This window comes from Mirounga angustirostris, unplaced genomic scaffold (genome assembly GCF_029215605.1).
Source record: "Mirounga angustirostris isolate CCGP_5_RB_7025 unplaced genomic scaffold, mMirAng1.0.hap1 SCAF_6, whole genome shotgun sequence".
Taxonomy (NCBI): Eukaryota; Metazoa; Chordata; class Mammalia; order Carnivora; family Phocidae; genus Mirounga; species Mirounga angustirostris.
The window spans coordinates 52,802,606-52,827,698 of record NW_026991714.1 but is presented as its reverse complement, the minus strand read 5'-3'; the positions used below and the strand labels follow the sequence as shown (position 1 = coordinate 52,827,698).

At 40.5% G+C, this 25,093-nt stretch overlaps 1 protein-coding gene across 1 annotated transcript; it reads left to right on the top strand.

The window, feature by feature from the left end:
- The first annotated feature begins 8 nt into the window (after window positions 1-8).
- On the top strand, window positions 9-23,621 carry ZBTB37 (zinc finger and BTB domain containing 37). The gene is made up of 4 exons (XM_045877430.3): window positions 9-145; window positions 1,279-2,235; window positions 3,705-3,804; window positions 10,592-23,621. Exons 2-4 carry the CDS (start codon window positions 1,313-1,315, stop codon window positions 11,078-11,080), a joined length of 1,512 nt encoding a protein of 503 aa, XP_045733386.1. The 5' UTR covers window positions 9-145; window positions 1,279-1,312; the 3' UTR covers window positions 11,081-23,621.
- Window positions 23,622-25,093: the final 1,472 nt, after the last annotated feature.

Genomic DNA, 25,093 nt, shown 5'->3' with positions numbered 1-25,093 from the left:
CCTCACTGGGGAATTGCCGGAAAGAGCAAACAAAAAAGGCGCTGGTGTAGGCTCCAAAATAAACACATCTGAATTCATGATGGCATCGACAGAGGCTCTTATTGGATTAAAAGTTTCAAAACAGACCAAAACGCTTTGGAAAAAGGTCAGATTGGCTAAAGTTGGTTCTTGAAAGCAGTGTATACACTTCCCTATTTACTGATAAATGTGTCGTAAATGCGGGGCAATACTGTGAGTTTGTCAGGATAAGTTCCTGAAATTTTAGGTCTTAGATAACTATGTAATGTCTTATAAAGTTACAGATAAATGGAAACATTGGGCTCAAGTCAGTGTCTTCCTGTTGAGATTTATACAAATTATTCTCAACCATTGAAGGCTATTGAGTGCAATTACCGGCATAGTGTTTCAGCTATTTTTTTTTTTTAATCTTTTAATGTCAAAATTTTGACCATACTTGGTAAATGCTCTATTTTTTTTAACCAGTTTGGGGGAATGAAATGTCAGTATCAGTATCATCACCACCACCACCAGTCGTCAAATTCCCGACTTTGAATTTAGATAGAAGTAGGTTTACCTACTCTGTCCTAATTCTGAGAGTGAATTTCAAGTTTTCTGCATCTTCACTGAGTTCTGACACAGCTGTGGCACGTTTTCCTAACCTAGAGTTTATTTCAGAGTCCTAAACCCAAAGCCTTTTGGTGGGAGCTCTGACTCTTAAGCTTAGAAATAATGGCTTGCATTCATATGGGCTATTAGTCACCTTTTAAATAATAAACCTAACTCATGCATAATGTAGTAAAGTATTAACAGGAGGGATGGATGCCTAATCGACCCGTTGGTGTGTAATTACATTTATTCAAAGAGCTTATTACTTTCTCCTCCAAAGAAAAGTTGTCAGAGGATTTTTATATTCAGTGTGCAAATACTTTATGACTAAAGAACAACAACAAAAAAAGAACTGTCACAACTGCTTTGCCCCTTCTATTCTGTTGAACTTCTGTCTTGATGTTGCATAGCTTATTAGTAAGGGACGTATGGACATAGCTCGAGTGTAGAGAAGTCTAGCAATCACATTTCGGTTTTAAGGGTATCTTCTGGGAAATGTGAACTGAAAAACCTGTTGGTACTTCTTTTCCATATTTAAATGTGAGGAAAGTTATCTTTTTACTTGGAGATTTTGAAATTTTACCCAAAACTATTCGTCAGTAGAGTTGAATCAGAAAGCATGAGAGGAGTGACATTCTAACTATCGCTGAACATGGTTTCCTCTTTCCACAGGGTTGAATGCCTGCCTACAGCCTCAGGCACGACCATGGAGAAAGGTGGGAACATACAACTGGAGATCCCGGACTTCAGCAACTCTGTCCTGAGCCATCTAAACCAGCTGCGCATGCAGGGCCGTCTCTGTGATATTGTGGTCAATGTGCAAGGACAAGCTTTTCGGGCGCACAAAGTGGTACTGGCTGCCAGCTCACCCTATTTCCGGGATCACATGTCCTTAAACGAGATGAGTACTGTCTCCATTTCGGTCATCAAGAACCCTAGTGTTTTTGAACAGCTCCTCTCCTTCTGTTACACGGGGCGGATATGCCTGCAGCTGGCAGATATCATCAGCTACCTGACGGCCGCCAGTTTCCTGCAGATGCAGCATATCATCGACAAATGTACACAGATCCTGGAGGGCATTCATTTCAAAATCAATGTGGCAGAGGTTGAAGCCGAATTAAGTCAGACGAGGACAAAGCATCCAGAAAGACCTCCAGAATCTCACAGGGTTACACCAACTCTAAACCGTTCCCTTAGCCCGCGGCCCAATACCGCAAAGGGAAACCGGCGAGGTCAGGTTAGCGCTGTGTTGGATATCAGGGAGCTCAGTCCTCCGGAGGAGTCCACCAGCCCTCAGATAATTGAACCGAGTTCTGATGTAGAGAGCCGGGAGCCCATCCTTCGAATCAACCGAGCAGGACAGTGGTACGTGGAGACGGGAGTAGCAGACCGAGGGGCCCGCAGTGATGACGAAGTCAGGGTCCTTGGAGCAGTGCACATCAAAACTGAGAATCTGGAGGAGTGGCTCGGGCCTGAGAATCAGCCTTCTGGAGAAGATGGGAGTAGTGCCGAGGAAGTCACAGCTATGGTGATCGACACCACAGGCCATGGTTCTGTGGGACAGGAAAATTACCCTTTAGGATCTTCGGGAACCAAGGTGGCCCGGCCAACAAGCAGTGAAATTGACAGGTAAGGTTTGTTTTCCTTGGTCATCTGATGGCTGTTGAGCAGACATCCCTGAAGCAGGCCCTCTGTGTGGTACAGAGGGCATCTTCCTTACTTGCTGTTCTTAGCCAAGATAAGTTGGTGTTGGGGAAACTGGAAGTGTGCCAAAAGACTTGCATTCTTGTTTTTTTAAAGCAGGAAGCTCCTAGTCGTGAAGTATTCACAGTGTTGTGAGAACTATGGTAAAGTTAGACACTTCCATGAATCAGACTAGCAGCTGCAGCCACACTAGGATCAGTAATTGCCAGGGCCTTCTCGGATTTCCAGGCAGGGAGCTGATCATCAGCTGGGAGCCTGGCATCTTTGCCCTTCCTTGGTATGTTATCACACAGGTAGGTGGCCTCGGGGACTTTTACTTTCCTTTGTAGCACTGTTTACTTTTCCTTGCCCCCACCTACCAAATTAGAGGAAGGATGGTACCAGCAGGATTGTTCTTTTTAGTGTAATCACAGTAATTCCAAAGAAAAGCTTTTTGGATGTTTTTCCCTTTTTTTTTTTTTTTTAACTCATTTGCCATTTGATAATATCTTCCCTGTTTTCTCTCGTCGATGACTGCTGGCACCACAAGCCTGAGAGTCTCGTTTTTCCACCAGTGCTGCTAATGTCCTACCCCTCACTTTACTTTGTCTGATATATTGCAGAACTTTTTTTTTTTTTTTTTGGTGGAAGTAGCAATAATTCTAATCTAAGTAAATTGAAACAAAGTCTCAGGTGAAAGAAAGAAATATTACCAATGTAGATTGGTAACATTTGTTTTTTTCCACTCTTGAAAATAAATTAAAATTGACTGCATGAACAATGAAAACTAAAGAAGCTATTACTTTGGTTCACACCTGGTCTTGAAAGTGACATATATTTCACAGAGAGTATATCCTGTATTTACTATAGGTGGTCTTTTCTTGTGTCCTTCACAGTTAAAATCTCCTTGTGCACAATACTTACTGCCCCCTGTGTTAGCACTGTTGTCCAGTGTTAGAACTGTATCAGAAGTAATGGCTTTGGATGCAAAGATTTGTAATCTCCATGATCGGTATCAGCAGTCTGAAATATATAACAAGTTACCATGGGGACTGGAGGGAGGAACAACCCCAAACCTAATAGTTACATAGAAGAAACAAAATCATAGACCCAGTTTTAATTTATGCCTCTATGGTCTCCCAGAACTTAAGGGTAGAAGCTTCTATTTAGCCTTAGTTTCACCAGGCCATGTGGTCTGTCTGCTATGTCATTTTGTGTTTGTTAGATTTACTAAGGCAGACCTTTCTTATTTCAGATCAGATCCTATAGTGACTCCATGAAAGTATTCCTCAGTAATCTGTTTTTCCGTTTGTTCCCCCTTCCTCAGCCATGGGATAAAAAGGGTAGACATCACTATTTTTTAAGTTCCTTGACGCTATTTTCTATCAGTCCCCTTTTTGCTCCTCTTCCAACAGATTTAGCCCCTCCGGCAGTGTTGTTCCCTTGACGGAGAGACACAGAGCCAGAAGTGAGTCTCCTGGGAGAATGGATGAGCCTAAGCAGCCCAGCTCCCAGGTATGTAGTGGATTTAGGATTGCTGCAGTGGTTGGAGAAAGTGCCGCTGTGTGTGAACAGAATATAATGAATAAGAAAGAAAAGATGTAGGAAAGGTAACAGTGGCCCTGTTAAATAAGTACTCTATTTGGTTACTTTTTTTTCTTTATTCTGGCTTGTGAGCATGCAGGAAATACAGTTTTGTTGTCAGCAGAGTTTGGGAAGTAGAAAAAGATGAGATTGTGGAACTCTTCCCTGATTATAGGAACCAGTCTGTATTCCTGAGAATAACATAAATAACCCCTGAAAACTACATGCAGGTAATTTAGGACCTGGGATGGAGAGAGTTTGATTTTGTACTTGGGTGGGTATAACACTACATAATTACTGATTTATATAGTGTCATAGTGTCATATATTTGTAAATAAATTGCATATGCATTTTTGTGTGTGTGATTGCTTTTTTTGTATGCTGGTATCTTCATTTTTTTTCTTTTTCTTTTTTTTTTTTTAAAAGATTTTATTTATTTGAGGGAGAGAGAGAATGAGAGAGAGACAGCACATGAGAGTGGGGAGGGTCAGAGGGAGAAGCAGACTCCCTGCCGAGCAGGGAGCCCGATGCAGGACTCGATCCAGGGACTCCAGGATCATGACCTGAGCCGAAGGTAGTCACTTAACCAACTGAGCCACCCAGGTGCCCTTTTCATTTTTTTTTTCTTCTGGAATCTTTTGTTAGACCAAAATGTTCTAGAAAGGATAGGAATGATGTTTTCCATCTTTTTTGCAACTGTCCATAGCAAGTAGTGTAAGTAGTTGATAGTTTTGTTTGTTCTCATAAGTCTGTATCATGGAAGATTGATTTTTAAAAAGATTATGCACTCACCAAGTAGAACACAATGAATTGTAAATATTTTTGCCCTTTAAAAGGAAACACTGGTGGATTAAGATTGGATAGCTAATGTTTTTAGATTCTGCATTGTATGATAGTATCTTAGTTTTTATGTAAACCATTAGATGTTTATTGTGTCCATAGTATAGTATCAGCGGTGAGACATTGTTAGAAACTGTATTTACTTGTATGTTATCAGGCCAGGGTACAGGAAAAGGAAGGTAACTAGTAGAAGATAGATTTTGGGGGCGCCTGGGTGGCTCAGTCGTTAAGCGTCTGCCTTCGGCTCAGGTCGTGATCCCAGGGTCCTGGGATCGAGCCCCGCATCGGGCTCCCTGCTCCGCGGGAAGCCTGCTTCTCCCTCTGCCACTCCCCCTGTTTGTGTTCCCTCCCTCACTGTGTCTCTCTCTTCAAGTAAATAAATAAAATCTTTAAAAAAAAAAAAAAAGATAGATTTTGGTTTTAATAAGATGTTAGAGAAAATGTTAGGAGAGGAGCTTGGAGGAAAAGTAACTTTACTCATATAATTAGGGCCCAGATTTTCTCTTCGCCTCTCAGATAGGATGCAATGACCCTGTGAAGGTGACTATTAGGCAAATACATACTGCAGTGGGACAGACCTGACAACTGCCTGGGTGGGTAAGACAGACTAACAGATACATAAAACACGTATAGGAAAGACTGTAGCCATTTGAGGAGCAGTGCTGTGGGAGTGGGAGTAGCTAACAGGCAGTTCTGAGAATCACTGTACCCCTAGCAAAGTGTTCTTCAGGAGAGATGAAACGCATTTTTGCAAGAAGTGGTTACAAAGAGGTAACTTACGTCTGTAGATGGGATAGGGATAAAAATGGGAATTCTGCAAGGGTGTTTACCTGACCAAAGCAGAAGGTACAGGCTATAAAGCAATAGCAGGTAAGTAGTATTATCTGAAGATAATATTAAGAGCTGAATTATTACAGACCTTAGTATGTGTGAAAGCTTATTATGGTGCGTCTCCACCACAGTTCCTTTTTCCCTCCTGCAGAGGACCAAAACAAGACATGAACTTACATTACAGTAAGAACAAATTTTGATAGACTTGAAGAGCTTCCTGATTATAGGGGTGATTAAACTGCTAAGGTCACTTCTTTATTCAAAACAATTCTGTGGCTTTTTCTTTTTTCTGCCACATGAAGGTGAAAATACTTGGCCTAATTTTCCAAGTAATTATAATCTTTCTAACCTAGCTTTTCCCACCACTCATCAGCATTTATTATCCCAAACAAACAGACTTTCTCTGTGTGTCAGAACCACATCAAACTTATTCCTGTCTCTGTACCTTGAGTCTGGGATGCCCTCTTCTTCCCAGGTGTCTGGGTTCACCTAAGACCCCACTCCTCATTCCATGTGCCCTAACTAGTCCAGTCCTCTTTGATCCCTCCTTAAACCACCATAGCATTTACAGATGGTACGATATAATTTTTCCTAACTCTACTGACTCATATAAATTATTATTTTTTTATTTGCATGAATTTTAAGTCTCCTCTACTTTGAAATTTCCCTGAGGACAGAGTCCTCATTTTCTAATCTTCATATCTGACTGCCTTTTCGGGTACCCAATAAATAGAAGTTGTTTTACCACTAATTTTGAGTAACTAAGGTTACTTAGTAGGTGCTCAGTAAAGAGGCACCTACCAAATGGGGGATTATTTGGTTGTCTGTGAATTTCCAGTTTTAGAGATCTTCAAATAAAATTAATGAGCCAAATTGATGAGGTTTTTTATTTTTAATTTTATTTTTATTTATTTGACAGAGAAAACAAGCAGTGAGAGGGGCAGAGGGAGAGGGAAAAGCAGGCTACCCACTGAGCAGGGAGCTGGACACGGGACTTGATCCCAGGACGCTGGGGTCATTACCCAAGCCAAAGGCAGATGCTTAACCGACTGAGCCACCCAGGCACCCCACAAATTGATTAGTTTTTAAAGTTACTTCAGTTGAGTCTGATTAGTAATTAGAAGATTAGGATGGTGAACATATTTTTTCTGGGTTTTTTTTAAGATTTTATTTTTTTAAGTAATCTCTACATCCAACATGGGGCTCAAACCCACAACCCCGAGACCAAGAGTCAGGTGTTCTACCAACTGAGCCAGCCAGGCACCCTAATGGTGAACATATTTGAAGGCCACGTCAAGAATCTAGACTGGTATTGTAGAAAATATGGAAACCATTTATATGAAATTTATTCATTATATGGAATAATTCGCTTAAAAGGATAACTTAAAAGACTTAAAAATTAAATAAATATATTTTAAAAGATAATTTAAAAAGATAGCATGGATAACTAAAATGCATTTACTTTCTGCTTGTGGATAATACTGGTATGACATTACTTTCCTTAAAGTTAGGGGTTTTTTTTTTTAAGAGAATCAGTACCCTCAAGATTATGAATAATATTGTGAGTTGATAATGTTTAATAATAGTTAACATTTACTTAGCTACATTAAGCACTTTAGTATATTAACTCATTCAGTGCTCATTGCAACCTATCAGGTAGATGCTATTATCGTATTCATTTTACAGAGGAAGGAACTGACACAGAGGGTAGTTAAATAACTTGCTCATGGGGGCGCCTGGGTGGCTCAGTCGTTAAGCGCCTGCCTTCGGCTCGAGTCATGATTCCAGGGTCCTGGGATCGAGCCCCGCATTGGGCTCCCTGCTTGGCGGGAAGCCTGCTTCTCCCTCTCCCACTCCCCCTGCTTGTGTTCCCCTCTCTCGCTGTGTCTCTCTCTGTCAAATAAATAAAATCTTAAAAAAAAAAAAAAAAAAAAACTTGCTCATGGTCACACATTAAGTAGGATGCAGATCTGAGCCCACATTTCAGCACCCTTAATTGCTATACAGGGTAATAACGTGCATTCGGAATGTTTCAAGGTACCTTTATTGTGTTTGATTCTCCTGAGAATCCTCTTGAGAGAATTCATTGAGCTGGCAGAGCATGTACTAACCTTTTAATTTTGTGGATGAGAAAACTAAGCCTCAGAGAAGTTATTCTGTGCTTTGTCCAGGAACTTTTAGTGGGCTAATCCCTCGTTCTTTATGGGAGTTCAGTGTTGATTATCCAGGGAAATGGAGCAGAAACAAATGTTATATAAAACAAATCAGAAATCATCTAAAACCTCAGTCTTAACTATTCAACGCTTGACTTCACATACTGCTTCCCAAGCCTGCTGAGAACTGCTTCTGTTCTGTTGGAAATGCTGGAGAGCACTGTCAGTTTACACATGTGAAAGGAGACAAAACTCATTTTTAGAAATTCAAGAGAAGAGGGGAGCCTGGGTGGCTCAGTCGCTCTTAAGCAGCTGCCTTTGGCTCGGGTCATGATCTCAGGGTCCTGGGATCGATCCCCGCATTGGGTTCCCTGCTCAGCGGAGAGCCTGCTTCTCCCTCTCCCTCTTCCTGCTGCTCTACCTACATGTGCTCTCTCTGTCAAATAAATAAATAAAATCTTAAAAAAAAGAAATTTAAGAAGAGGGCACAAAATTAATTACAAATTAGATGAGTCTTTCTCCAGTTAATCCAGAGTCAGCTTTTGCATTTTCTCCTTTTTGCAGTTGTACTTTAGCCTCTACCAAACATCTGTAATTGCCTCATACATCTTTGTACACATATAAGCTTTTTTTTTATTTTTTCAAATATTTTATCTATTTATCTGTCAGAGAGAGAGAGCACAAGCAGGGGGAATGGCAGGCAGAGGGAGAAGCAGGCTACCCATCGAGCAGGGAGCCTGATGCGGGACTCGATCCTAGGACCCTGGGATCATGACCGGAGCCGAAGGCAGACGCCCAGCAGACTGAGCCACCCAGGTGTCCCACATAAAAGCTTTTTATTCGGGCGCCTGGGTGGCTCAGTTGGTTAAGTGTCTGCCTTCAGCTCGGGTCCTGATCTCAGGGTCCTGGGATCGAGTCCTGCATCGGGCTCCCTGCTGAGCTGGGAAGCCTGCTTCTCCCTCTCCTCCCTGCTTGTGCTCTCACTGTCTCTCTCAAATAAATAAAATATTTTTTTAAAAAAAGCTTTTTATTCAAAACATTATGTTATATGTATGTTATTTATATTTCAGAAGTCCGCAGACTGAAAATATCAGTAATTTCTGAATGGGGAGATTTTAATAAAGAATTTTGAATGAAAAGCATTTATAAATCCAAAATGTTTAGGGGTACCTGGCTGGGTCAGTTAGAAGAGCATGCTACTCTTGATCTTGGAGTCATGGGTTCAAGCCCCATGTTGGGTGTAGAGATTACTAAAAATAGTAATAAACTTTCAAAAAATTGTTATAAAAATATTTCAGGATTTTTAAATTCTTCATTAAAAGAAATATATTGTTCCCACTTCCAGCTTTCTGATAGGAGGAACCCTTGTTTATTTCATATGTTAAAAACTTTATTTACATTGTTAATGTTCATATTAGGTAAAACAAAATTAAGGTCTTTAACTGATATTGATGAATTACTGGGTTTTTTAGGTGTGGTAGTGGTAGTTTGATTGTATTAAGAAAAATAATCTTTCTCTTTTTTTTTTAAGATTTTATTTATTTATTTGACAGAGAGAGAGACAGCGAGAGAGGGGACACAAGCAGGGGGAGTGGGAGAGGGAGAAGCAGGCTTCCCGCGGAGCAGGGAGCCCGATGTAGGGCTCGATCCCAGGACCCTGGCTGGGATCATGACCTGAGCCAAAGGCAGACACTTAACCGACTGAGCCGTCCAGGCATCCCAGATTATTCTATTTTAATAATCTGTTTAAATCAATTCAAAACCACTACAAATAGGTGTATAAAGCCAGATGATAATATGTCTGTGCACTGTATTTCAAGGGTAACCTTTAGTATAAGCAGTTTGAAAAGTGAATGAGCAATATCATTAGGAATGTGTATTGATCCTGTTTCTCTTTGTCTGGTTTTTGTTCAGAAATTTTATCTTTTGTTCGGAGGGCAAAATCAGAAACCAAGTCTCACACTTCTTTCTCTGTGGTTATCTGTTATTGTATTTGGTGGACAATAGTCAGTAAATATTTATTGAGTATCAATTTGTGAAAAGGGTACAGGAAGGAATAACCAAGTTAGTAAATCCATATCTCAGTCTGGTTTCCTTTCCCACCTCTTCTGCCAATTTGCTCTGAGGTCAGTTACAATTTGAGTAGTCTTTAGAATGAAGATCATATATATTGATATGGCACCAAAATATTTTTGAGTAAATGAATACTGTTACTAACAAATTGTATTATCTATTATAAAGGTAGTAACTGCAGGATTACCTTTTGGTATTAATGATAATGCCATAAATAGAATTTATGATGTGTTTGCCATACATAATGTATTCTATACCATCAGGTATTGTTATCGTTGGCCATGTCACATGTGGCTATTTAAGTTTAAATTTTAATTAATTGAAAGCAATTAAAATTAAAAATTCAGTTCCTCAGTTGCACTAGCCATATTACAAATGCTGAAGAGCCACATATGGGTAGGAGCTACTATATGAGATGAAACAGGTTACAGAACATTCCCATCATCACAGAAGGTTCTATTGGCCCAGCACTGCCTAAGTACCTACGTGATTGTTTAGAGTTCAAGAGGATGGTATGAATGGCCTCAGGTTCTCCTATCATGTAAAATAGAACATTCAGTGGGGGCTTTATGAGCATGCTGTTTGTCAGCCCAAGTAACTCTACTGTCTTGCTCTTCTAAAGAAATGGAATAGAGTGTCCTCAGATTGTTCTTTTAATTCCTATGTTAACATCTTTACTTTTTTGTAGTCATTAATTTCCTGTTCGGATCTCTCCTAAAAATAAGCATATGGCTAGTATGAGAGGTAAAAAGAGATTTGATCTCTTTTAATACGTATACTTAAGCGTAGGTGTTCTTGCCTGCTTTCCTCACCTGGCACAGGTCGAAGAGTCTGCAGTGATGGGAGTAAGTGGCTATGTGGAGTATCTCCGAGAGCAAGAAGTATCTGAGCGGTGGTTCCGGTACAACCCCCGTCTCACCTGCATCTACTGCGCCAAATCTTTCAACCAGAAGGGGAGCCTGGACCGCCACATGCGCCTGCACATGGGGATCACGCCGTTCGTCTGCCGCATGTGTGGCAAGAAGTACACCCGGAAAGATCAGCTGGAGTATCACATCCGCAAGCACACAGGCAACAAACCCTTCCACTGTCATGTTTGTGGCAAAAGTTTCCCCTTCCAGGCCATCTTGAATCAGCACTTTCGCAAAAATCACCCTGGCTGCATACCCCTGGAGGGGCCTCACAGCATCTCCCCGGAAACAACTGTCACATCTCGAGGACAAGCTGAGGAAGAGTCACCTTCCCAAGAAGAGACAGTTGCTCCTGGGGAAACTGCCCAGGGCTCTGTGTCCACCACTGGGCCAGATTGAAACATCGAGGGGGAGGGGGCAGACCCTCTTCCCCTTTGGGCCGTCAGCAGCCAGCATCAGGGCCGTGGGCTGGTACTTAGATTTACAAAATGCCACATCGCTAGGTCGGAAGATGCTCCCAAGATGTTGCCAAACTAGAGGATCAGCAACATACACAGAAGCACTAGAGGCTCTTCCCCTCCTCCTTCCCACCTCATACTTTGGAAAATAATCAAGCAAATCAACTTTCTAATTCAGGGATCAACAGCCTTGGTTTGTTAACTTTATAAGAAAAAATTTTTTAACAAAACAATGATAAATGGTCATTTATCTACCAGTCATGTTTGAACACTGTACTTTGGTCCATATCATCCTGGTGGCTGTAATTGCCCGGATCTAAAAAAACAGCAGGAGCCTTGGTCATCTGAACCAGCCAGCCACCAGAGAGAAGGAAGTAGTTGTGATGGTGACAGGGAGGAGGTATTTCTCCTCTTCCTTCCCTGCCAGAACATGCAGTTTCACATTTGAGGAAAAAAAAAAGTATCCTGGTGGTTCTTACGGTTTTGAAAGGTCAGACCTTATCTTTGCTCTGATTAGGCATCTGATGATACTTTGCCTGATTGTTTCATGTAAACCGCTGTCTTGGAGCGGTGTTCTCGTGGGCAGCATCACCTGAAGCACTTTAGGCAACTGGAAGTGAAATGAGCAGCAGAGTGTTCGCAGTAGGTTCTGCTACATTTGGGGGCTTGAGTGTCCTATTGAGGAAGAGGGGAGCAGGGAAGGAAGTGGGATTTTTGTGCAAATTTCAAATGGCGCAGAGTACTGCAACTTCCTGGTCGGTGTTTTTACACCACAGTGCTTAATTATCTTTGGGTGTTAGGAAATGGCTCTAGTCCAGATGAATTAATGTGTTAGGCTGAGTACCAAAGTTTCATCCAGTCTCTCTGGCTCCTCCTTTCACGTAACAGCAATATTATACATCAAAAATGTCACTTTCCAGTGAAATGAGCCTGGACTGTATTTTTAAATCTACAGGTCTCCATATTTGATAACTTTTATATGAAGTTTTAAACACATTTTTTCTGCAATATTGTGGTTGAAGAAATTCAACACTACGGTTCTTATCGCAACCACAATTCCATTTCCTTCTACATATGTGATAGTTTATAATATTTTCAAGCCAATAGAAGAACCTCACTAAATCCATGTCTCGCGTCTGCAAACCTAGTAATTCATAAACCCACCATCAGCAAATTGCTGGTGACTCCAAGAGCTTTGCTTTTTAATAATACACTACAGGGCATTCACCAGAAAACATCATGCACAATCATGTTGCAATAAATTGATCAAGGGATCAGTTTTGATCAGGTTTGGTTACTTAATCATTCCTAAGATTTTTAAAACTTCAAGGGACCTTTTTGGTAATTCTGGGAATTTCTGAGATTCTTAATCCAGCACTGAGAGTCAGAAAAAATTTACCAAACATGTAGAGTTTAGATGCCCTGTCTCGAATTCAGAGAATGAAGGAGGATTAGTAAGGGGTGCGGGCAAGGAGATGCTTACAGTACAAATAGAAAAGAGAAAAATCCATAGCTTCTCCTAATTGATCATTAATGTTTTAAGAGTTTTTAAATATGCAGTGGTTTAAGCAGTTGTTCTGGTGCAGAGGCGTAGATGATTGTAAAAGAGATGTGGGGCGGGGGCGGGGCTGGTCGTGCCTGCATGGGTGAGCCATTTGTGAGAATGTTAGTAGCATGCTCCCTTCCTGAGAATGCTTTGTGGTATGTGGAAAGGTGGGTAGGAAAGAATGGCATTTCTTTGATGATAGGAAGTTAGAGTGCAAAGAGTAACTCGTAAGCAATCTGCGAATTGTACCTACACATAAAGCTGTACCGTGTCACTGGAGAGTGGTTATTTTCTCTTCTGGAAAAATGTAGAAATGCGTCTTTCAATAGGAATGTAATGATGCTACCATTTGATAAGAGCCTACCCTTACACGATCTGCCGAAGCAGTCTTGTCTTTCAGAGACATAGACTGGGGCACTCTCCTCTTTAGTTGGGCAACAGCACAATAGGGCCATCTTAGGGACCAGCTATGCTCTGTGGCCTAGAAGTGGATTTGAAATGAGACTCAAATCTTTAGGGAAACCTTTTTGCAGGTCATCCAGGCTGTCTGTGGACAGATTCATTACTGAATAGGCAGGAAGATGAGAAGTACAGAATATGCTGCTGTCGATGGAGCTTTTAAGCCTACCAAAAAAATGTTAAGTCCACCCTACTTGTGAGAAGTAGTATGCTGGAAAGTTCTTTATGCTTTGTTAGTTTCTTAGATTTTCTGTGAGGAAACAGAGCTTTTTTAAACTATTACCAAATTGTAAAGGTGAAGTGCAGTAATCTTTGTCAAGAGAAACTCTGCAGCATTTGTCAGTCCTCTGGCCAGGATTAGCAACAAACCTCTTAAACAAGTAGGGACTGTTGAGCAGATGAGGAAATGCTGTGAGTGTTTGGTGGGTCCCTCTCCCTTGTCATTCACTTGTCCTAGGTTTTCGCTGTATTGATACTGTGAATAGAGTGCTACCCGGTCTTCTGGGACCACAGCAGCATGTTTGCTGGTTCTCGCCTCTTAATTGGCCTAGCCCAGAGCCATGAAATCCATGAACATACAAGCCAGACTAGCTTTTAAACAAATTCAAGTTTCTGAAAGCAATTTCCATTTTAGCCACAAAGGCTTTTATTATTCTAAATAACTATCCAAGATTCTTATCCAGGTTCACTGTGACATTGTCCTAGTTCTTAGCTAACATCACTGTAGGGTCATAGGAGTTCGTAGTGTTCTGTCTACATTAATGAATAGCTGTATTGGTGTATGCACAGAGGATACCTCTCTTAAGGATGTACTAAATGGACTTTAGCTAATGCTGAAAACTCATTACCAAATCTTAACTTGCACATGTCACCTTGTGAAGGGAACTGCATTAGCAATGAGAGCTAAATCATCATTAAGTACTTTAATGCCATGAAATAGCAAACACTGGGACCGTTTTCATTCATTGAGTGGCACTTAATAGCAAAGGAGCTACCCAATATTCTCAGCAAAAGAAGAGAGACGGCAGTATATTAATCTGTTTTCATTCTAAGAGGTACCTTTTATTCTCTCTGAACTCCGATACCAGTATATAAATATAGCATTGGCATGAATAGGAACACTGTACTTAGGCAGAAGGGCTCTTTCTAATGACTTGTTCTCTCTTTACTCAGAACCATATTTACCTCTGAACCGAGTTGAGTTTTATTTTATGTAATTTGCCAACTACCCCCAAGCCATCATTATGCCAGACAGTTAAATCTAATCTTGAATAAGTAAAAATAAGTTAGTTCCTAAAGGATAAGGATTGGAAAAGAAGGGAGGCAGCAGTTGAGGAAAGTTTTCTTGTTATTTTGTTTTTGGTATTTTTAAATGTTTCCAGTTCCCTCTATATCAGTGAAACAGAGTTTCCAAAGATGTTGTGACAATAGAGATAAACCATTCTCCTCCCACCTTCATAGTTGAAATCTGGCCTTGGTTGGAAGTGGTCTGAAGGAAGAGTATTGAAATAGTGAACTTCATCCTTAGCTGAGTAGTCTCTGGTCAAGAAATAACTTTAAAAAATTTTAGCTGTTACTTGACACAAATTTCGTTTCTTTTAACTAGTAAAAATTATATTTTGTTTGACTAGAAGATCTAATTTAAAGAAATAAAAACAACAGGTAATGGAAAGGAAATTCAACTGAACAAAGACTGCAGTCTTCTTAATCCTAGTGGAAGGCATTTAATCAGGAAGGGGTTGGAATCCTGGAAGTTTTTCTCTCTTCAGATCCAACAGACAGGTGTTTGTTTGTTTTCTCTTCCTCAGATGCTCTCCTCTTACTGGTTTAAGGCATAATAAAGAGGCCTTTATTGAACTTGTCTTTGAAAACGGGGGCTCTTTACCTTTGCCATTGGGAAGGGTGCACAATATTGAAGTATTTTAGTTGCTGAGATTTAGAAAAGGGACACCAACCTATTAAGTCAGGTAAACTCCTGGGTTTGAGAGGATGCCCCTTAGCAAAGTGTATCCCTAGAATTTATGAATTAGATAAGGGTTCAGCAGACTGCGGCCCCCAGGGCCCAATCCTGAGGCCATCTGTTTGTCTAAAGAAAGTGATGGTGGAATGGGGCCACACCTGTTCTTCAGGTGTTATTTCTACTGTGATGGCAAGGTGGAGTGCTTGTGACTCAGACCACATGGCCAGCAAAGCCTGAAAATGTACTGTTTGTCACCTAACAGAAAAGTTTGCTAACTCCAGAATTAGATTTGAAAGAATGACCTCCAAATTTGTCACTCCGGCCATTTTGTCTTTATAATAGTTTGGTTGAGGTTTTAAATTCATGTTGCCATGTATGCATCAGTTTCTTGAAAGAGCTTGCCATCTTTTTCTAGATCTTTGTCTCATAACCCTCTTTGTGTTCCTTCTTAATGATTCCTATTGCTTTAAAAGCATTTAGAATAGCCTTACAATCTGTCCTTGCCTTAAAGGTGCAGGTAGATTAAAGTTTAGGATAGTAGTTACGGATGTAAGAAAATAATTTAAAAAATAATTCCCGTGATAATAATGTAGGATTAAATGAGTACCATGTTTACATAAACTACTGTAAAAAATTAATGTTTTTGTAAGTTTTGCCATTCCTCTGAGAACACTTGAACTGATTTGCATAATGATGGCAAGAATGAATTTTTTCCCATTAGTATAAAAATTAACTTCTGTTATGAATAAGTGGTTTGATTCTTACCCAAAATACTGCTTTCTAGATTAGAAATCTCTACCCTTTCCCTGTACTACAAATCTTCATTTTCATTTCCTCAAACTCACTCTGTTCCATGTGGAGTAGTAAAAAGCCAAATCTTCTTTCCTTCCTTTATCTTTTTTTTTCCAATGAATGTTTTAAAACATAATGAAATCTCTGAGGACTTCAAATTCCTCTTAGACCCATCTTACAAATTCTGTTACTATCATTTTTCTAAATATATACTGGGCCATTATTTATTTGCTCTCTGAATGTTCATTCTTACTGTTCAAATAGCTTATTTATGCCAGATGTGCAAAAAATGGAAAATGTTAGGATGATTATTAACAGAATTCCTTGCAAGAGGAGAATATAATTGTTCCGCATCTGGAAACCATGCATAGACTTCTGAGTTAAATTTATCAGGACAAAATGTTCTAGGCCATGCTGACACAATGCAATGAATTTGATTCATACTTTGTTGTCAGCTCAACCAACACAAACCAAGTTCGGATGAGTGACCTAACCTCCAGTAACGCACCTCTCTACTAGGCATTTTATTCTTAAAGTTCCTTTTTTCTAAGTTGGATATTAGTAAGTTTTATATGATATGCCCTATGAGTAATAGATGACCTTACCTGTAAAGTTCCAGAATATTTGCCTAGGTTAGAACTGCCTTGTCATGGCACACTTAGAGTAATACAGGGTTCTTGAGATTTTGGAGTGTTGCTTTTCTGAAAAATTTGGGATTCTGATTAATCTGAGATATAGAACTTGTGAAAGCGATTGAATTTAGAGAGCCAGGTGAACCGTCTGCCATTTCTATGCAAATGCGTTGAAAACAGTGTTGTTTGCCCAGCATTATAATTTCTTTGATAATTACCAGTCTTATGTTGTGCCGCCTTTGCTTTCTAGAGTCTGTTTCTCTGTTTTCAGTCTTCTCATTTTTAGGTAGGCTTTTCCCAAGACCAGTCTTTTTACTTTGCAGTAAGTAGGTGTTTCTTGCTCAGGACAAGCCAAAGTTGGATATTATGAGTCCCTTCAAACACCTGACTTAGTTACATTCCAAAGGATGTAATTACTGACAGCCAACAGTGGTATTAAAACCCGGAGGATATCGGCACAGACTCTCCAGTTTTCTCATATAGGCAGACTACCTTTTCCCTCAACTGTGAGGAACAGCAATGACTTAAAAGGCAGTTATTACTTGAAATGTATAGTGTCTTCACAGAGTACGTGCGTGAATAAATTTCTTCTCTCACATCTTCCCCATTATCTATATAATAAATACTTCCCATCTTTTTTTTTTTCTAGATTTTATTTATTTATTTGAGAGAGAGAATGAGAGAGAGAGACTTCCCATCTTAACATAGTTAAGAGGGGCTGGCTCACTCAGATAGTGGAAGCTTTAAGCAACAGAGCTAGGTTATAAAGGCAGAGCAGTTCATGACAAATAAAACTCTTCTAATGCTTGCTTCTTTCTTGTCCACTCAGTAAGTCCTGTTGAGGAGGCTAGAATTCACCATCCAGTTAAGGGAGATATATGTGCAGCATCTTATATGGACAACAGCACAATTTAATATACTGTGAATCTTAGAATTTGCATTAATGCATGATGCCAAAAGTCAGAGTTTCTCCTGGGAAAATGTTTCCTATTCTGTGAAATCACTTATCTTAAGTGATAAGTAGCATACAGGAGAATCTGTCCCATAAAGTAAATATTAAGTACTTTTTGGTACCTGACCGTATGCTTGGAATTTATATAACAAAATTGATTTTAGACATAGTTTAGATGTGGCTTCCTATACTTGAGAGTCCTGAATCCACTCGGTTGGAGTCTGGATGTACGCTTTTTAAAAGCCTGCACTTTTCACCACAGAGATCAAAGAGAAGGGAACAGAATTAACTGTCCTAAATGCTTTAGTGGCATAATTGCAGTTAATCCTCAGAATAATCCTGTGAGTTAATAACAGTAGAACTAAAAATGGTTGAGAGTTTTTTTGAATGCTTACTATGTGCCAGGCATGGATCCATGTGTTTCACATTGGTTAACTCACCTAATCCTTACAGCAGTCCCATGTGGGTAGACACTGTTACTCTCCTCACTTTAGAGAGGGAGAAATAGAAATTGAGGCACAGAGAGGTTGACCCAGGCCATCTGACACTAGAGTTGACACTGTACTAGACTATGTTGCCTTTAAGAAGTGTAATTATACCACATTTTATAGACGAAGAGAGCCCAGGGTTACACAGTGAATAAATTGCAGACCCAGTATTTTCCAGTCTGATTCCAAAGCCCAGACTCTCTCCACTACATCATATTGACTCTGTTTACTTATAAAGAGTTGGGGTGACTTGGAATAAAGAATAGTCAGTAACAGTACTGCTTTCAGTGAATTTTTAACTCAAGAAAGCATGATTGGAAGATTTCTTCAAAAGATAGTGTCTCTGAGCAGATGTTGAATGGTGAATATTTTCTGGAGGTATTGCCCATTGATTCAGGAGTCGCCCATTTGATAGATCTAATTGTGACTCAGTTCAGGTTACCACCAAGGCAAAAATTGAAAGATAGCATTCTTGTATATCTAGCTTTGTAACAAACTGCCCTAAACTATAGTGACCTAAAACAACAATTTTATATATCTTGTGATGTTGTGAATCAGAAATAAAGGCTCCTCTAGGCAATTCTCTTGTTCCCTGTGGTGATGACTGAGGTCACCTGGTCGTATTCAGCAGGTTGTTGGACTGGTCTGGAGTGTCCGTGCTGATCTCACATGCCTGACACCTTGCGGGAGGGCTAGAAGACTTGGGGCTCAGCAGGCTTCCTCTCCCTCTCTGGAGTCTCAGGGACTTTCCATGTGGTCTCTGCGTCGGGGCAGTCAGACTTATTAAATGGCAGCTCAGGCCTCTAAGAAGCTGGGCAGATGGTGCCAGGCCTCCAAGGCCAGGCTCAGAACTATCATAGAGTCACCCCCATACGCTGTTGGTCAGAGAAGTCACTGGTCAGCCCAGACTCAAGGGGAGAGGAAATACCACTTGATGGCATGTATGTCAAGGATTTGGGACTACTTTAATCTGTCGTAGGTAGCATTAGGTTATTGATTTCTCTGGGCTTTTCTGTGTTCATTCATTTGGGTTAGTTTGTGCCATAGAAACCACTTATGATGTCTACCGTGGGTCAGTCAAGGAGCTAGAAAGAGAATGAGACACATACCCCATAAAGGTTTCATTAGCTATCCACCCACTGAGTTTCACTTATCTTATAGCAAAATTTCCATTTCATTTTTCTTTTGTTCCAAGTTCCAAGTGGTGAGCATTTGCTGGTTTTGTTTTTTTTTTTTTTTCTGTGAAGCTACAGCAACTGTACATACTGAGCCAGAAATACCCCAGAGGGAGTAAAAAGCTTGCTGTTATAGAAGTTTATCTTTTAGAGATGTCAACTGTATTTAAGTTTACAAAAAGGCAAAAACTCCTGTGGTATGGAAAATTCATATGGCTACTAAATCTCTTTCAACAGGAGTTTCTATCGCGTGACTACATGGATCATATTCTTTAGATAATTGAAAACTTTGCCTGCATATCCTAGTCCCACCTTAACTGACACCACACCACCTCAGGCACAGTTCATCCCATTTTTTATCACCTTTCATATGGGAAAATTCATTGCTCAATTTAATATGTTGTTAATCCTTTAAAATCAGCAGTTGAGGGGGCGCCTGGGTGGCTCAGTCGTTAAGCATCTGCCTTCGGCTCAGGTCATGATCCCAGGTCCTGGGATCGAGCCCCTCATTGGGCTCCCTGCTCGGCAGGAAGCCTGCTTCTCCCTCTTTCACTCCCCCTTGTTTGTGTTCTCTCTCTCGCTGTCTCTCTCTCTCTGTCAAATAAATAAAAATCTTTTTTAAAAAAATAAATAAAATTAGCAGTTGCTGTCAACCTGTCATCTAAAGTAACAGATCACTGAACTGTGAGGATTTTTGTCAGATTTAGGGTGCTTTATTTAAACTCCTGGTGGCTGATACTAGTTAGACTATTGCTGTGACAGAAGAATTATGGGCAGAGAATAAATTCTGCTCTAAAAATGATCACCCCCAGACCAATATGCTTTGTAAGAGAAGAAAGATTTGGGATTATCTATTCATGCCGTGGGCAGTGGGTTCCTGGAGAATTAGCTGTGAAGGCTTCTTGCTGGTCATCCCTAGGTATCAGAGAGTGAGGAGGTCTCTGTTCCTTAGGTCAGGCCTCAGGAATTGCAGACACAGGAAAGGGAGGGTACTCAGTGCTGAAGGCTTAATATAGGGCTCTACAAAATGCTGGGAAGGGAAAAGGACTTTGGCATTTGTAGTTGGATAGCCAGGGATGAAATGTTTGAGGCATTTAGGCATCAAGATTAGATTTTATCATATAAGGATTGGGGCAAATTTCAATGAATAAAAACAAGTGAGCCTTAACATTTTCTTTTTGATCCACATTTCCACTCTAATGTACCTCAAAGTCTGCTTTTTGTGACAGAGAAGCCTTTGAAAATATATTCCCAGGGAATGAAAAATCTCATGGTCATCTATGGAGAAGTCTCATGTTCTGTATGGGATAGCTCTTTGGGCCCTCCTCTAGATTCTCCGTGGCGCTTAGGTTTGATATCCTCTGCTGGTGGCATGAGAATGAAGTACTGTGGTCTTGATTTGCAGAAGAGAACAGAGTCGGAAGAAAGGGAACCTGTAGATTGAGAACATAGTGAGTCTTTCCAGCATCTCAGGCCGGTCACAGCGCCCTGCGGGAATAGAAATTCTTAGGGTTCAGATTTCTGCTCTTAGCTATGTCTTAAAGCAGATGTTCGTGACATATTTGAAGATGATCTCCTGAGTTTCCTATAAAGTAATAGAGTCCTCACTGTAGTGGTTGTTTAAGAACCACTGCAAAAACAGAATTACAACACAGGGAACAAAGCTTAAAATGTGTTTCCTCTGGAAGCCGAGATGCTCAAGCGGGTGTCACTGAGAGTGTGGCTGAATTCTATGTCTAGAACCGCTATCAGATAGCAGAGATATTTAGGATTTATATGGTATTTCTAATATTTTTACAAAAATGATTTTAAATCATGTAACTTGAAGTTTTAAAAAATTAGCCTGTTTTCTTTTTGGAAAACTGGCCCAATAAAAATAACACTAATATAACTCAATTGTATATGCATGTGCATTGAACACAGAGTGGTATACTAAAGATAGTTCATGCAAATAGCTTTTGTGGGAAGTTTGGCTATTTTCGTAATATCTTTTTTCATAAATGTTTATAAATATATTTACTCATCCACTATGACCTTGGTAGCATTAGAAGCATTTGTTAGCTGTATCATTGATTCTAAAAAATCAAATTCTTGGCATAGTAGGCTGTGAGAGCTTTTTGTTGCTTTGTATTTTGGCTAAGAAAATTATTTCTTGCACTTTCTATTTATAAAGATGTTATAACACATTACACCCACTTAGTGTAGCTGTTGTTTAGAGACAAAAAAAAAAAAAAAAGTAGGTGTTAAAGTGAAATGTATGTTTAAAAAGCCTGGCATAAGGAGGGACCTCAAAATAACAAACTTGGCTTGCATCTACCTGAGAAGGGCTGGGGTTTCATATCAAATTTAGAGTGAAAGGAGCTGTTGGGGTAGGCGTGCTGTTGCTGCAAGTTGCAATTTTATCACGAGTTGCCAGCGATGTGTGTGATTTTATGTGTGTGTGTGAGAAAAAGGTGTCTGATGAAGGCAAATAAGTCAATGTAGAATAGTCTACCTCCCATTAAAGACTGAGCATATTCCAAGATTGCCCTGTAGCCCTTTGGGCAGGAAGCCGCGTTCCTCAGCCACTGTCCACCTCGTCCTCTTTTGCACTCGCTTCAGCTCCTCTACCTCTGAGCACTTGGCTGAAGAAAGAGCGTGCTTTTTGTAGCAAGTGAAGGAAAGCCAGACGCACAGTCTAGAGGTCGCGGTATCTCCTGGTCACGTGCAGATGTTGGTCCTTAGCTCTGGTGTCGAAATCCAACAGTGTCAGAATGCTTCGGTTTAGTGCTTTTATCTGCAGGCTTCTGTTTGGCAAGAGTAGCCAGTGCATGTGGAATCTTCCTGGTTTTTTTTAAAAACGCACCAAACTCCTTTTAATGAAATATGAAAATTTTGTTTGAGTCCTGAGCTGTTTTTTTGGTCATTGCCATTTGCAGTCCATTACTGGGGGACCAGATGACTAACCGTATTTGCCCGACGGTGAGCCTTCTGCCAGTATCTTGACACAGAGGAATGCGTGACATGGGTTTTTAGATGACTTGTTTTGCTTTTAGTCACTCCAAAGAGACACTCCTGTTTTAATGCCTCTGCTGTAGTCAGGATGGCCTCACTTGAATGTGCAGGTGTCAGGAATCTGAGTGTCAGTAATAAACTCCCACGAGGCACACCACCTAATCTTTACATTCGGTGTGATGCTCGGCTGACTTACTGTTTGGGGCGCTTGCACACCGAGCCATATCAGGTTACCTACGTTTTGAACATGTGTTCTGGCTTAAGAAGAACTCTCGGCCCTGTCATAGATCTCCTATGGCGCTTTCCACCTTTTCATTCTAAGGCACTGGCTGCTGGTAACGTCCAAACGGGGATTCTCGGGTTAGGAGTGAGAGTGAAAAAGTGATCTAGTCCCCAGTGTTTACAGGTTGACCTCTGTGTTCAGGTCCTAGCTGATCAGTATTTGCTGTCCTGGTGATTGGGAAGGGCAAGCGACGATACGGTGTGAAATTCCAGTTAATGAGACAGGCATTACTCCTAGGAGGCCACTGATCTAAGTCACCTCTGCCTGAGTACAGCGTGAGTCCTGGAGGGAGCTGAGGCAGGAAATCATGTGAGTCTACTCACCACACTGTTGGTTCCCTTCCTTTCTTTTCTGTGTGTGTGTGTGTGTGTGTGTTTATTAAAGCACGGGGGAAAGAGCTGCCCAGCTGTTGTTATTCTAACTGTAGAATAATTGCCATTTTATAAGCCATGCTAATATCCTAGACTCAGGAATTAACTCCTGCTTAGGAAACTTCTTCCCTCTGGCTTATCTTTTTGTGCCAAGTCTGTTCTAGGCCTGTCCCCAGGTGTTTTGCTATAACACATATTTAAATGCAGACTTACCTAAATCCGAAATTTACTGTTGGCAGTGTGACCTGTTACAGCCAAAGTGATTTATTTAAAAACAAAACAAAAAAGTGAGAAATGCCTAGCCATGTCTTTGGGGTGCATATTAAATCTGTGAATCTGAGAGGAAGCATGGAGTCTTACCTTTCTTCCCCCTGGCTTCAGTGAACACTGGCCTGAATGCTTTTTATTACAGAGCCAGTTAACCCTAAGCCAGTAGTTTTCCATCTTGGCTGCGCATTAGAATCACGTGGGACATGTAAAAAATGACTGTTGCCTGGGGCCCCTGCCGGACCCTCATGTTGAATTGGTCTGCTGTGCAGCTTGGGCTTTAAAAGCTCCCCAGCTGATCCTAGTGGGCAGCCAAGGTTGAGAATCACTGGCCAGGTATTCTTGAGTGGTCTCCAGCAGGATAACCTCAATCTGGTTCTTTTTGTGTCATAAGATACCTTTATTGCTATCCCAGCATGGCTCTGAGTTTAAAGTGGTCCAAGGCTCAGGTGGTAAAATGGATCATCCATTTGTCCTCAAAGTAATTCTGGAGAGAGATGTTACCATCCATCCAGTTTCGTCTCTATACCAAATACAAGGTGTGCATAAGTAAGCAAAACAGATTTTCAGAGTCTGGTCTCTAGAATCCTCTTTTCTTTGCGTTATGTGATTTGAGTGGAGATTTCTCAACTCTGCTAGCTAAAATAGAGCACTTGAACTTATTAAAAGGCCAAGCCCAACCCACCTAGGATGATTTCTATTTGTAAAATAAACAAGAAGCATTATTAAAGTTAATGGAAAAAGAGAAGGATCCTTCCTGGGGGTGATGGTGATACATTTGATTATTTGTCTCTTAGCCTATCTTCTAAGTGGGATTTCAATGTAAAGTGACTTTCACTTTTCCTTGGGGTTTTTTTGTTTGTTTTTTGGGGGGTTTTGTGTTTGTATTTTTTGTGAATGAAATGCACTAGCTAAGGCTTAAATATTTCTGAATTTTACATGAAATGTGAAATGAGTCATTTTAGTATCTTTATTCTGGGATGTCAGAGACCTAACCTGGTAATTCCTAAGTGAGGTTCCATATCTTTCTTTCTCCCCACCCAGGTAGTAAAAATGCCTGCCCTGCCCGTGGCAACTTCGCACACGGTAATGGGAATGTGGAGAACAGTTTGATTACCTTACAAGTGAGACACCACCCTCCCCCCAGCCCCATTCAAACTGATTAGCTACCAAGTGATTTCTCGTTCATGATAGAAATTTTTGTTTAAGAGCAAGTTCAGTTATAGCAGTCTCTTTTCTGAGAGAATTCTGGGCACCATAGAAATTTTCATTCATATATTGCCTACAATAATTGATACTTTAAATTTCAAATAGGTCACGGTGTTTTCAAGAAGAAAAATCAGTTAGATGGAAAGATTGGCTAGTGCAGAGGACTGAATTACCATCAGGCCTTGACATTTCATTAAAATAAATGGAGGCCTGGCTGTTTACATTGCATGTAAATGCTGCAATGTCTTTTAGAGAAAATGCCTCCTATGCCTTAGAAAATTTATGAAGGCTTCTCGATATGGGGTGGAATAGAAAAACAGTAGCCTTTGGGACTTGCATGCATCCAGAGAGTAGTGCGTTAGGGTGTCATACTGAGGAGGATTGTGGAGTACTGTGAACCATTGTTGAACTTTATGCAAATCACACTGCACTGGATTTTATGATTCCTGGGGGGAGAGGGAGAGTAGACGAGGAGGGTGGGGCAGTAATGATATAAAATATATAAACTTGTTCTATATTTTAAGCAAGGAATGAAACAAATCCCCTACAGGAATTCTCTGTCAGAACTGTGAAGTTCAGTCAAGTTGTCTGCCCTACTGGATTGGCTTGCTGATTCCTCTTCAACTTCTAAGGAGTCCTTTCGGAAACAGCTACGCAAATGCTAGTCTGATTACAGTTTCACCACCCTCCCCCTACTCAACAAAAGAAAAACATTCCCAAACTAGAGAAATGTGTTCTCTCTCAGTTCATTACCTTTTTATCTGCTCTGGTCTGTGTTCATAGTTTTAGCCCGTTGCGTTATTTTGTGATCTAATGGCAGAACTTG

What these genes read in the sequence shown, in the direction of transcription:
- ZBTB37 (XM_045877430.3), top strand. Translation starts at nt 1,313, where the DNA reads ATGGAGAAAGGTGGGAACATACAACTGGAGATCCCGGACTTCAGCAAC. An exon ending in ACAAGCAGTGAAATTGACAG is followed by an intron (nt 2,236 to 3,704) that starts GTAAGGTTTGTT and finishes CTCTTCCAACAG; the next exon opens with ATTTAGCCCCTCCGGCAGTG. An exon ending in CTAAGCAGCCCAGCTCCCAG is followed by an intron (nt 3,805 to 10,591) that starts GTATGTAGTGGA and finishes CACCTGGCACAG; the next exon opens with GTCGAAGAGTCTGCAGTGAT.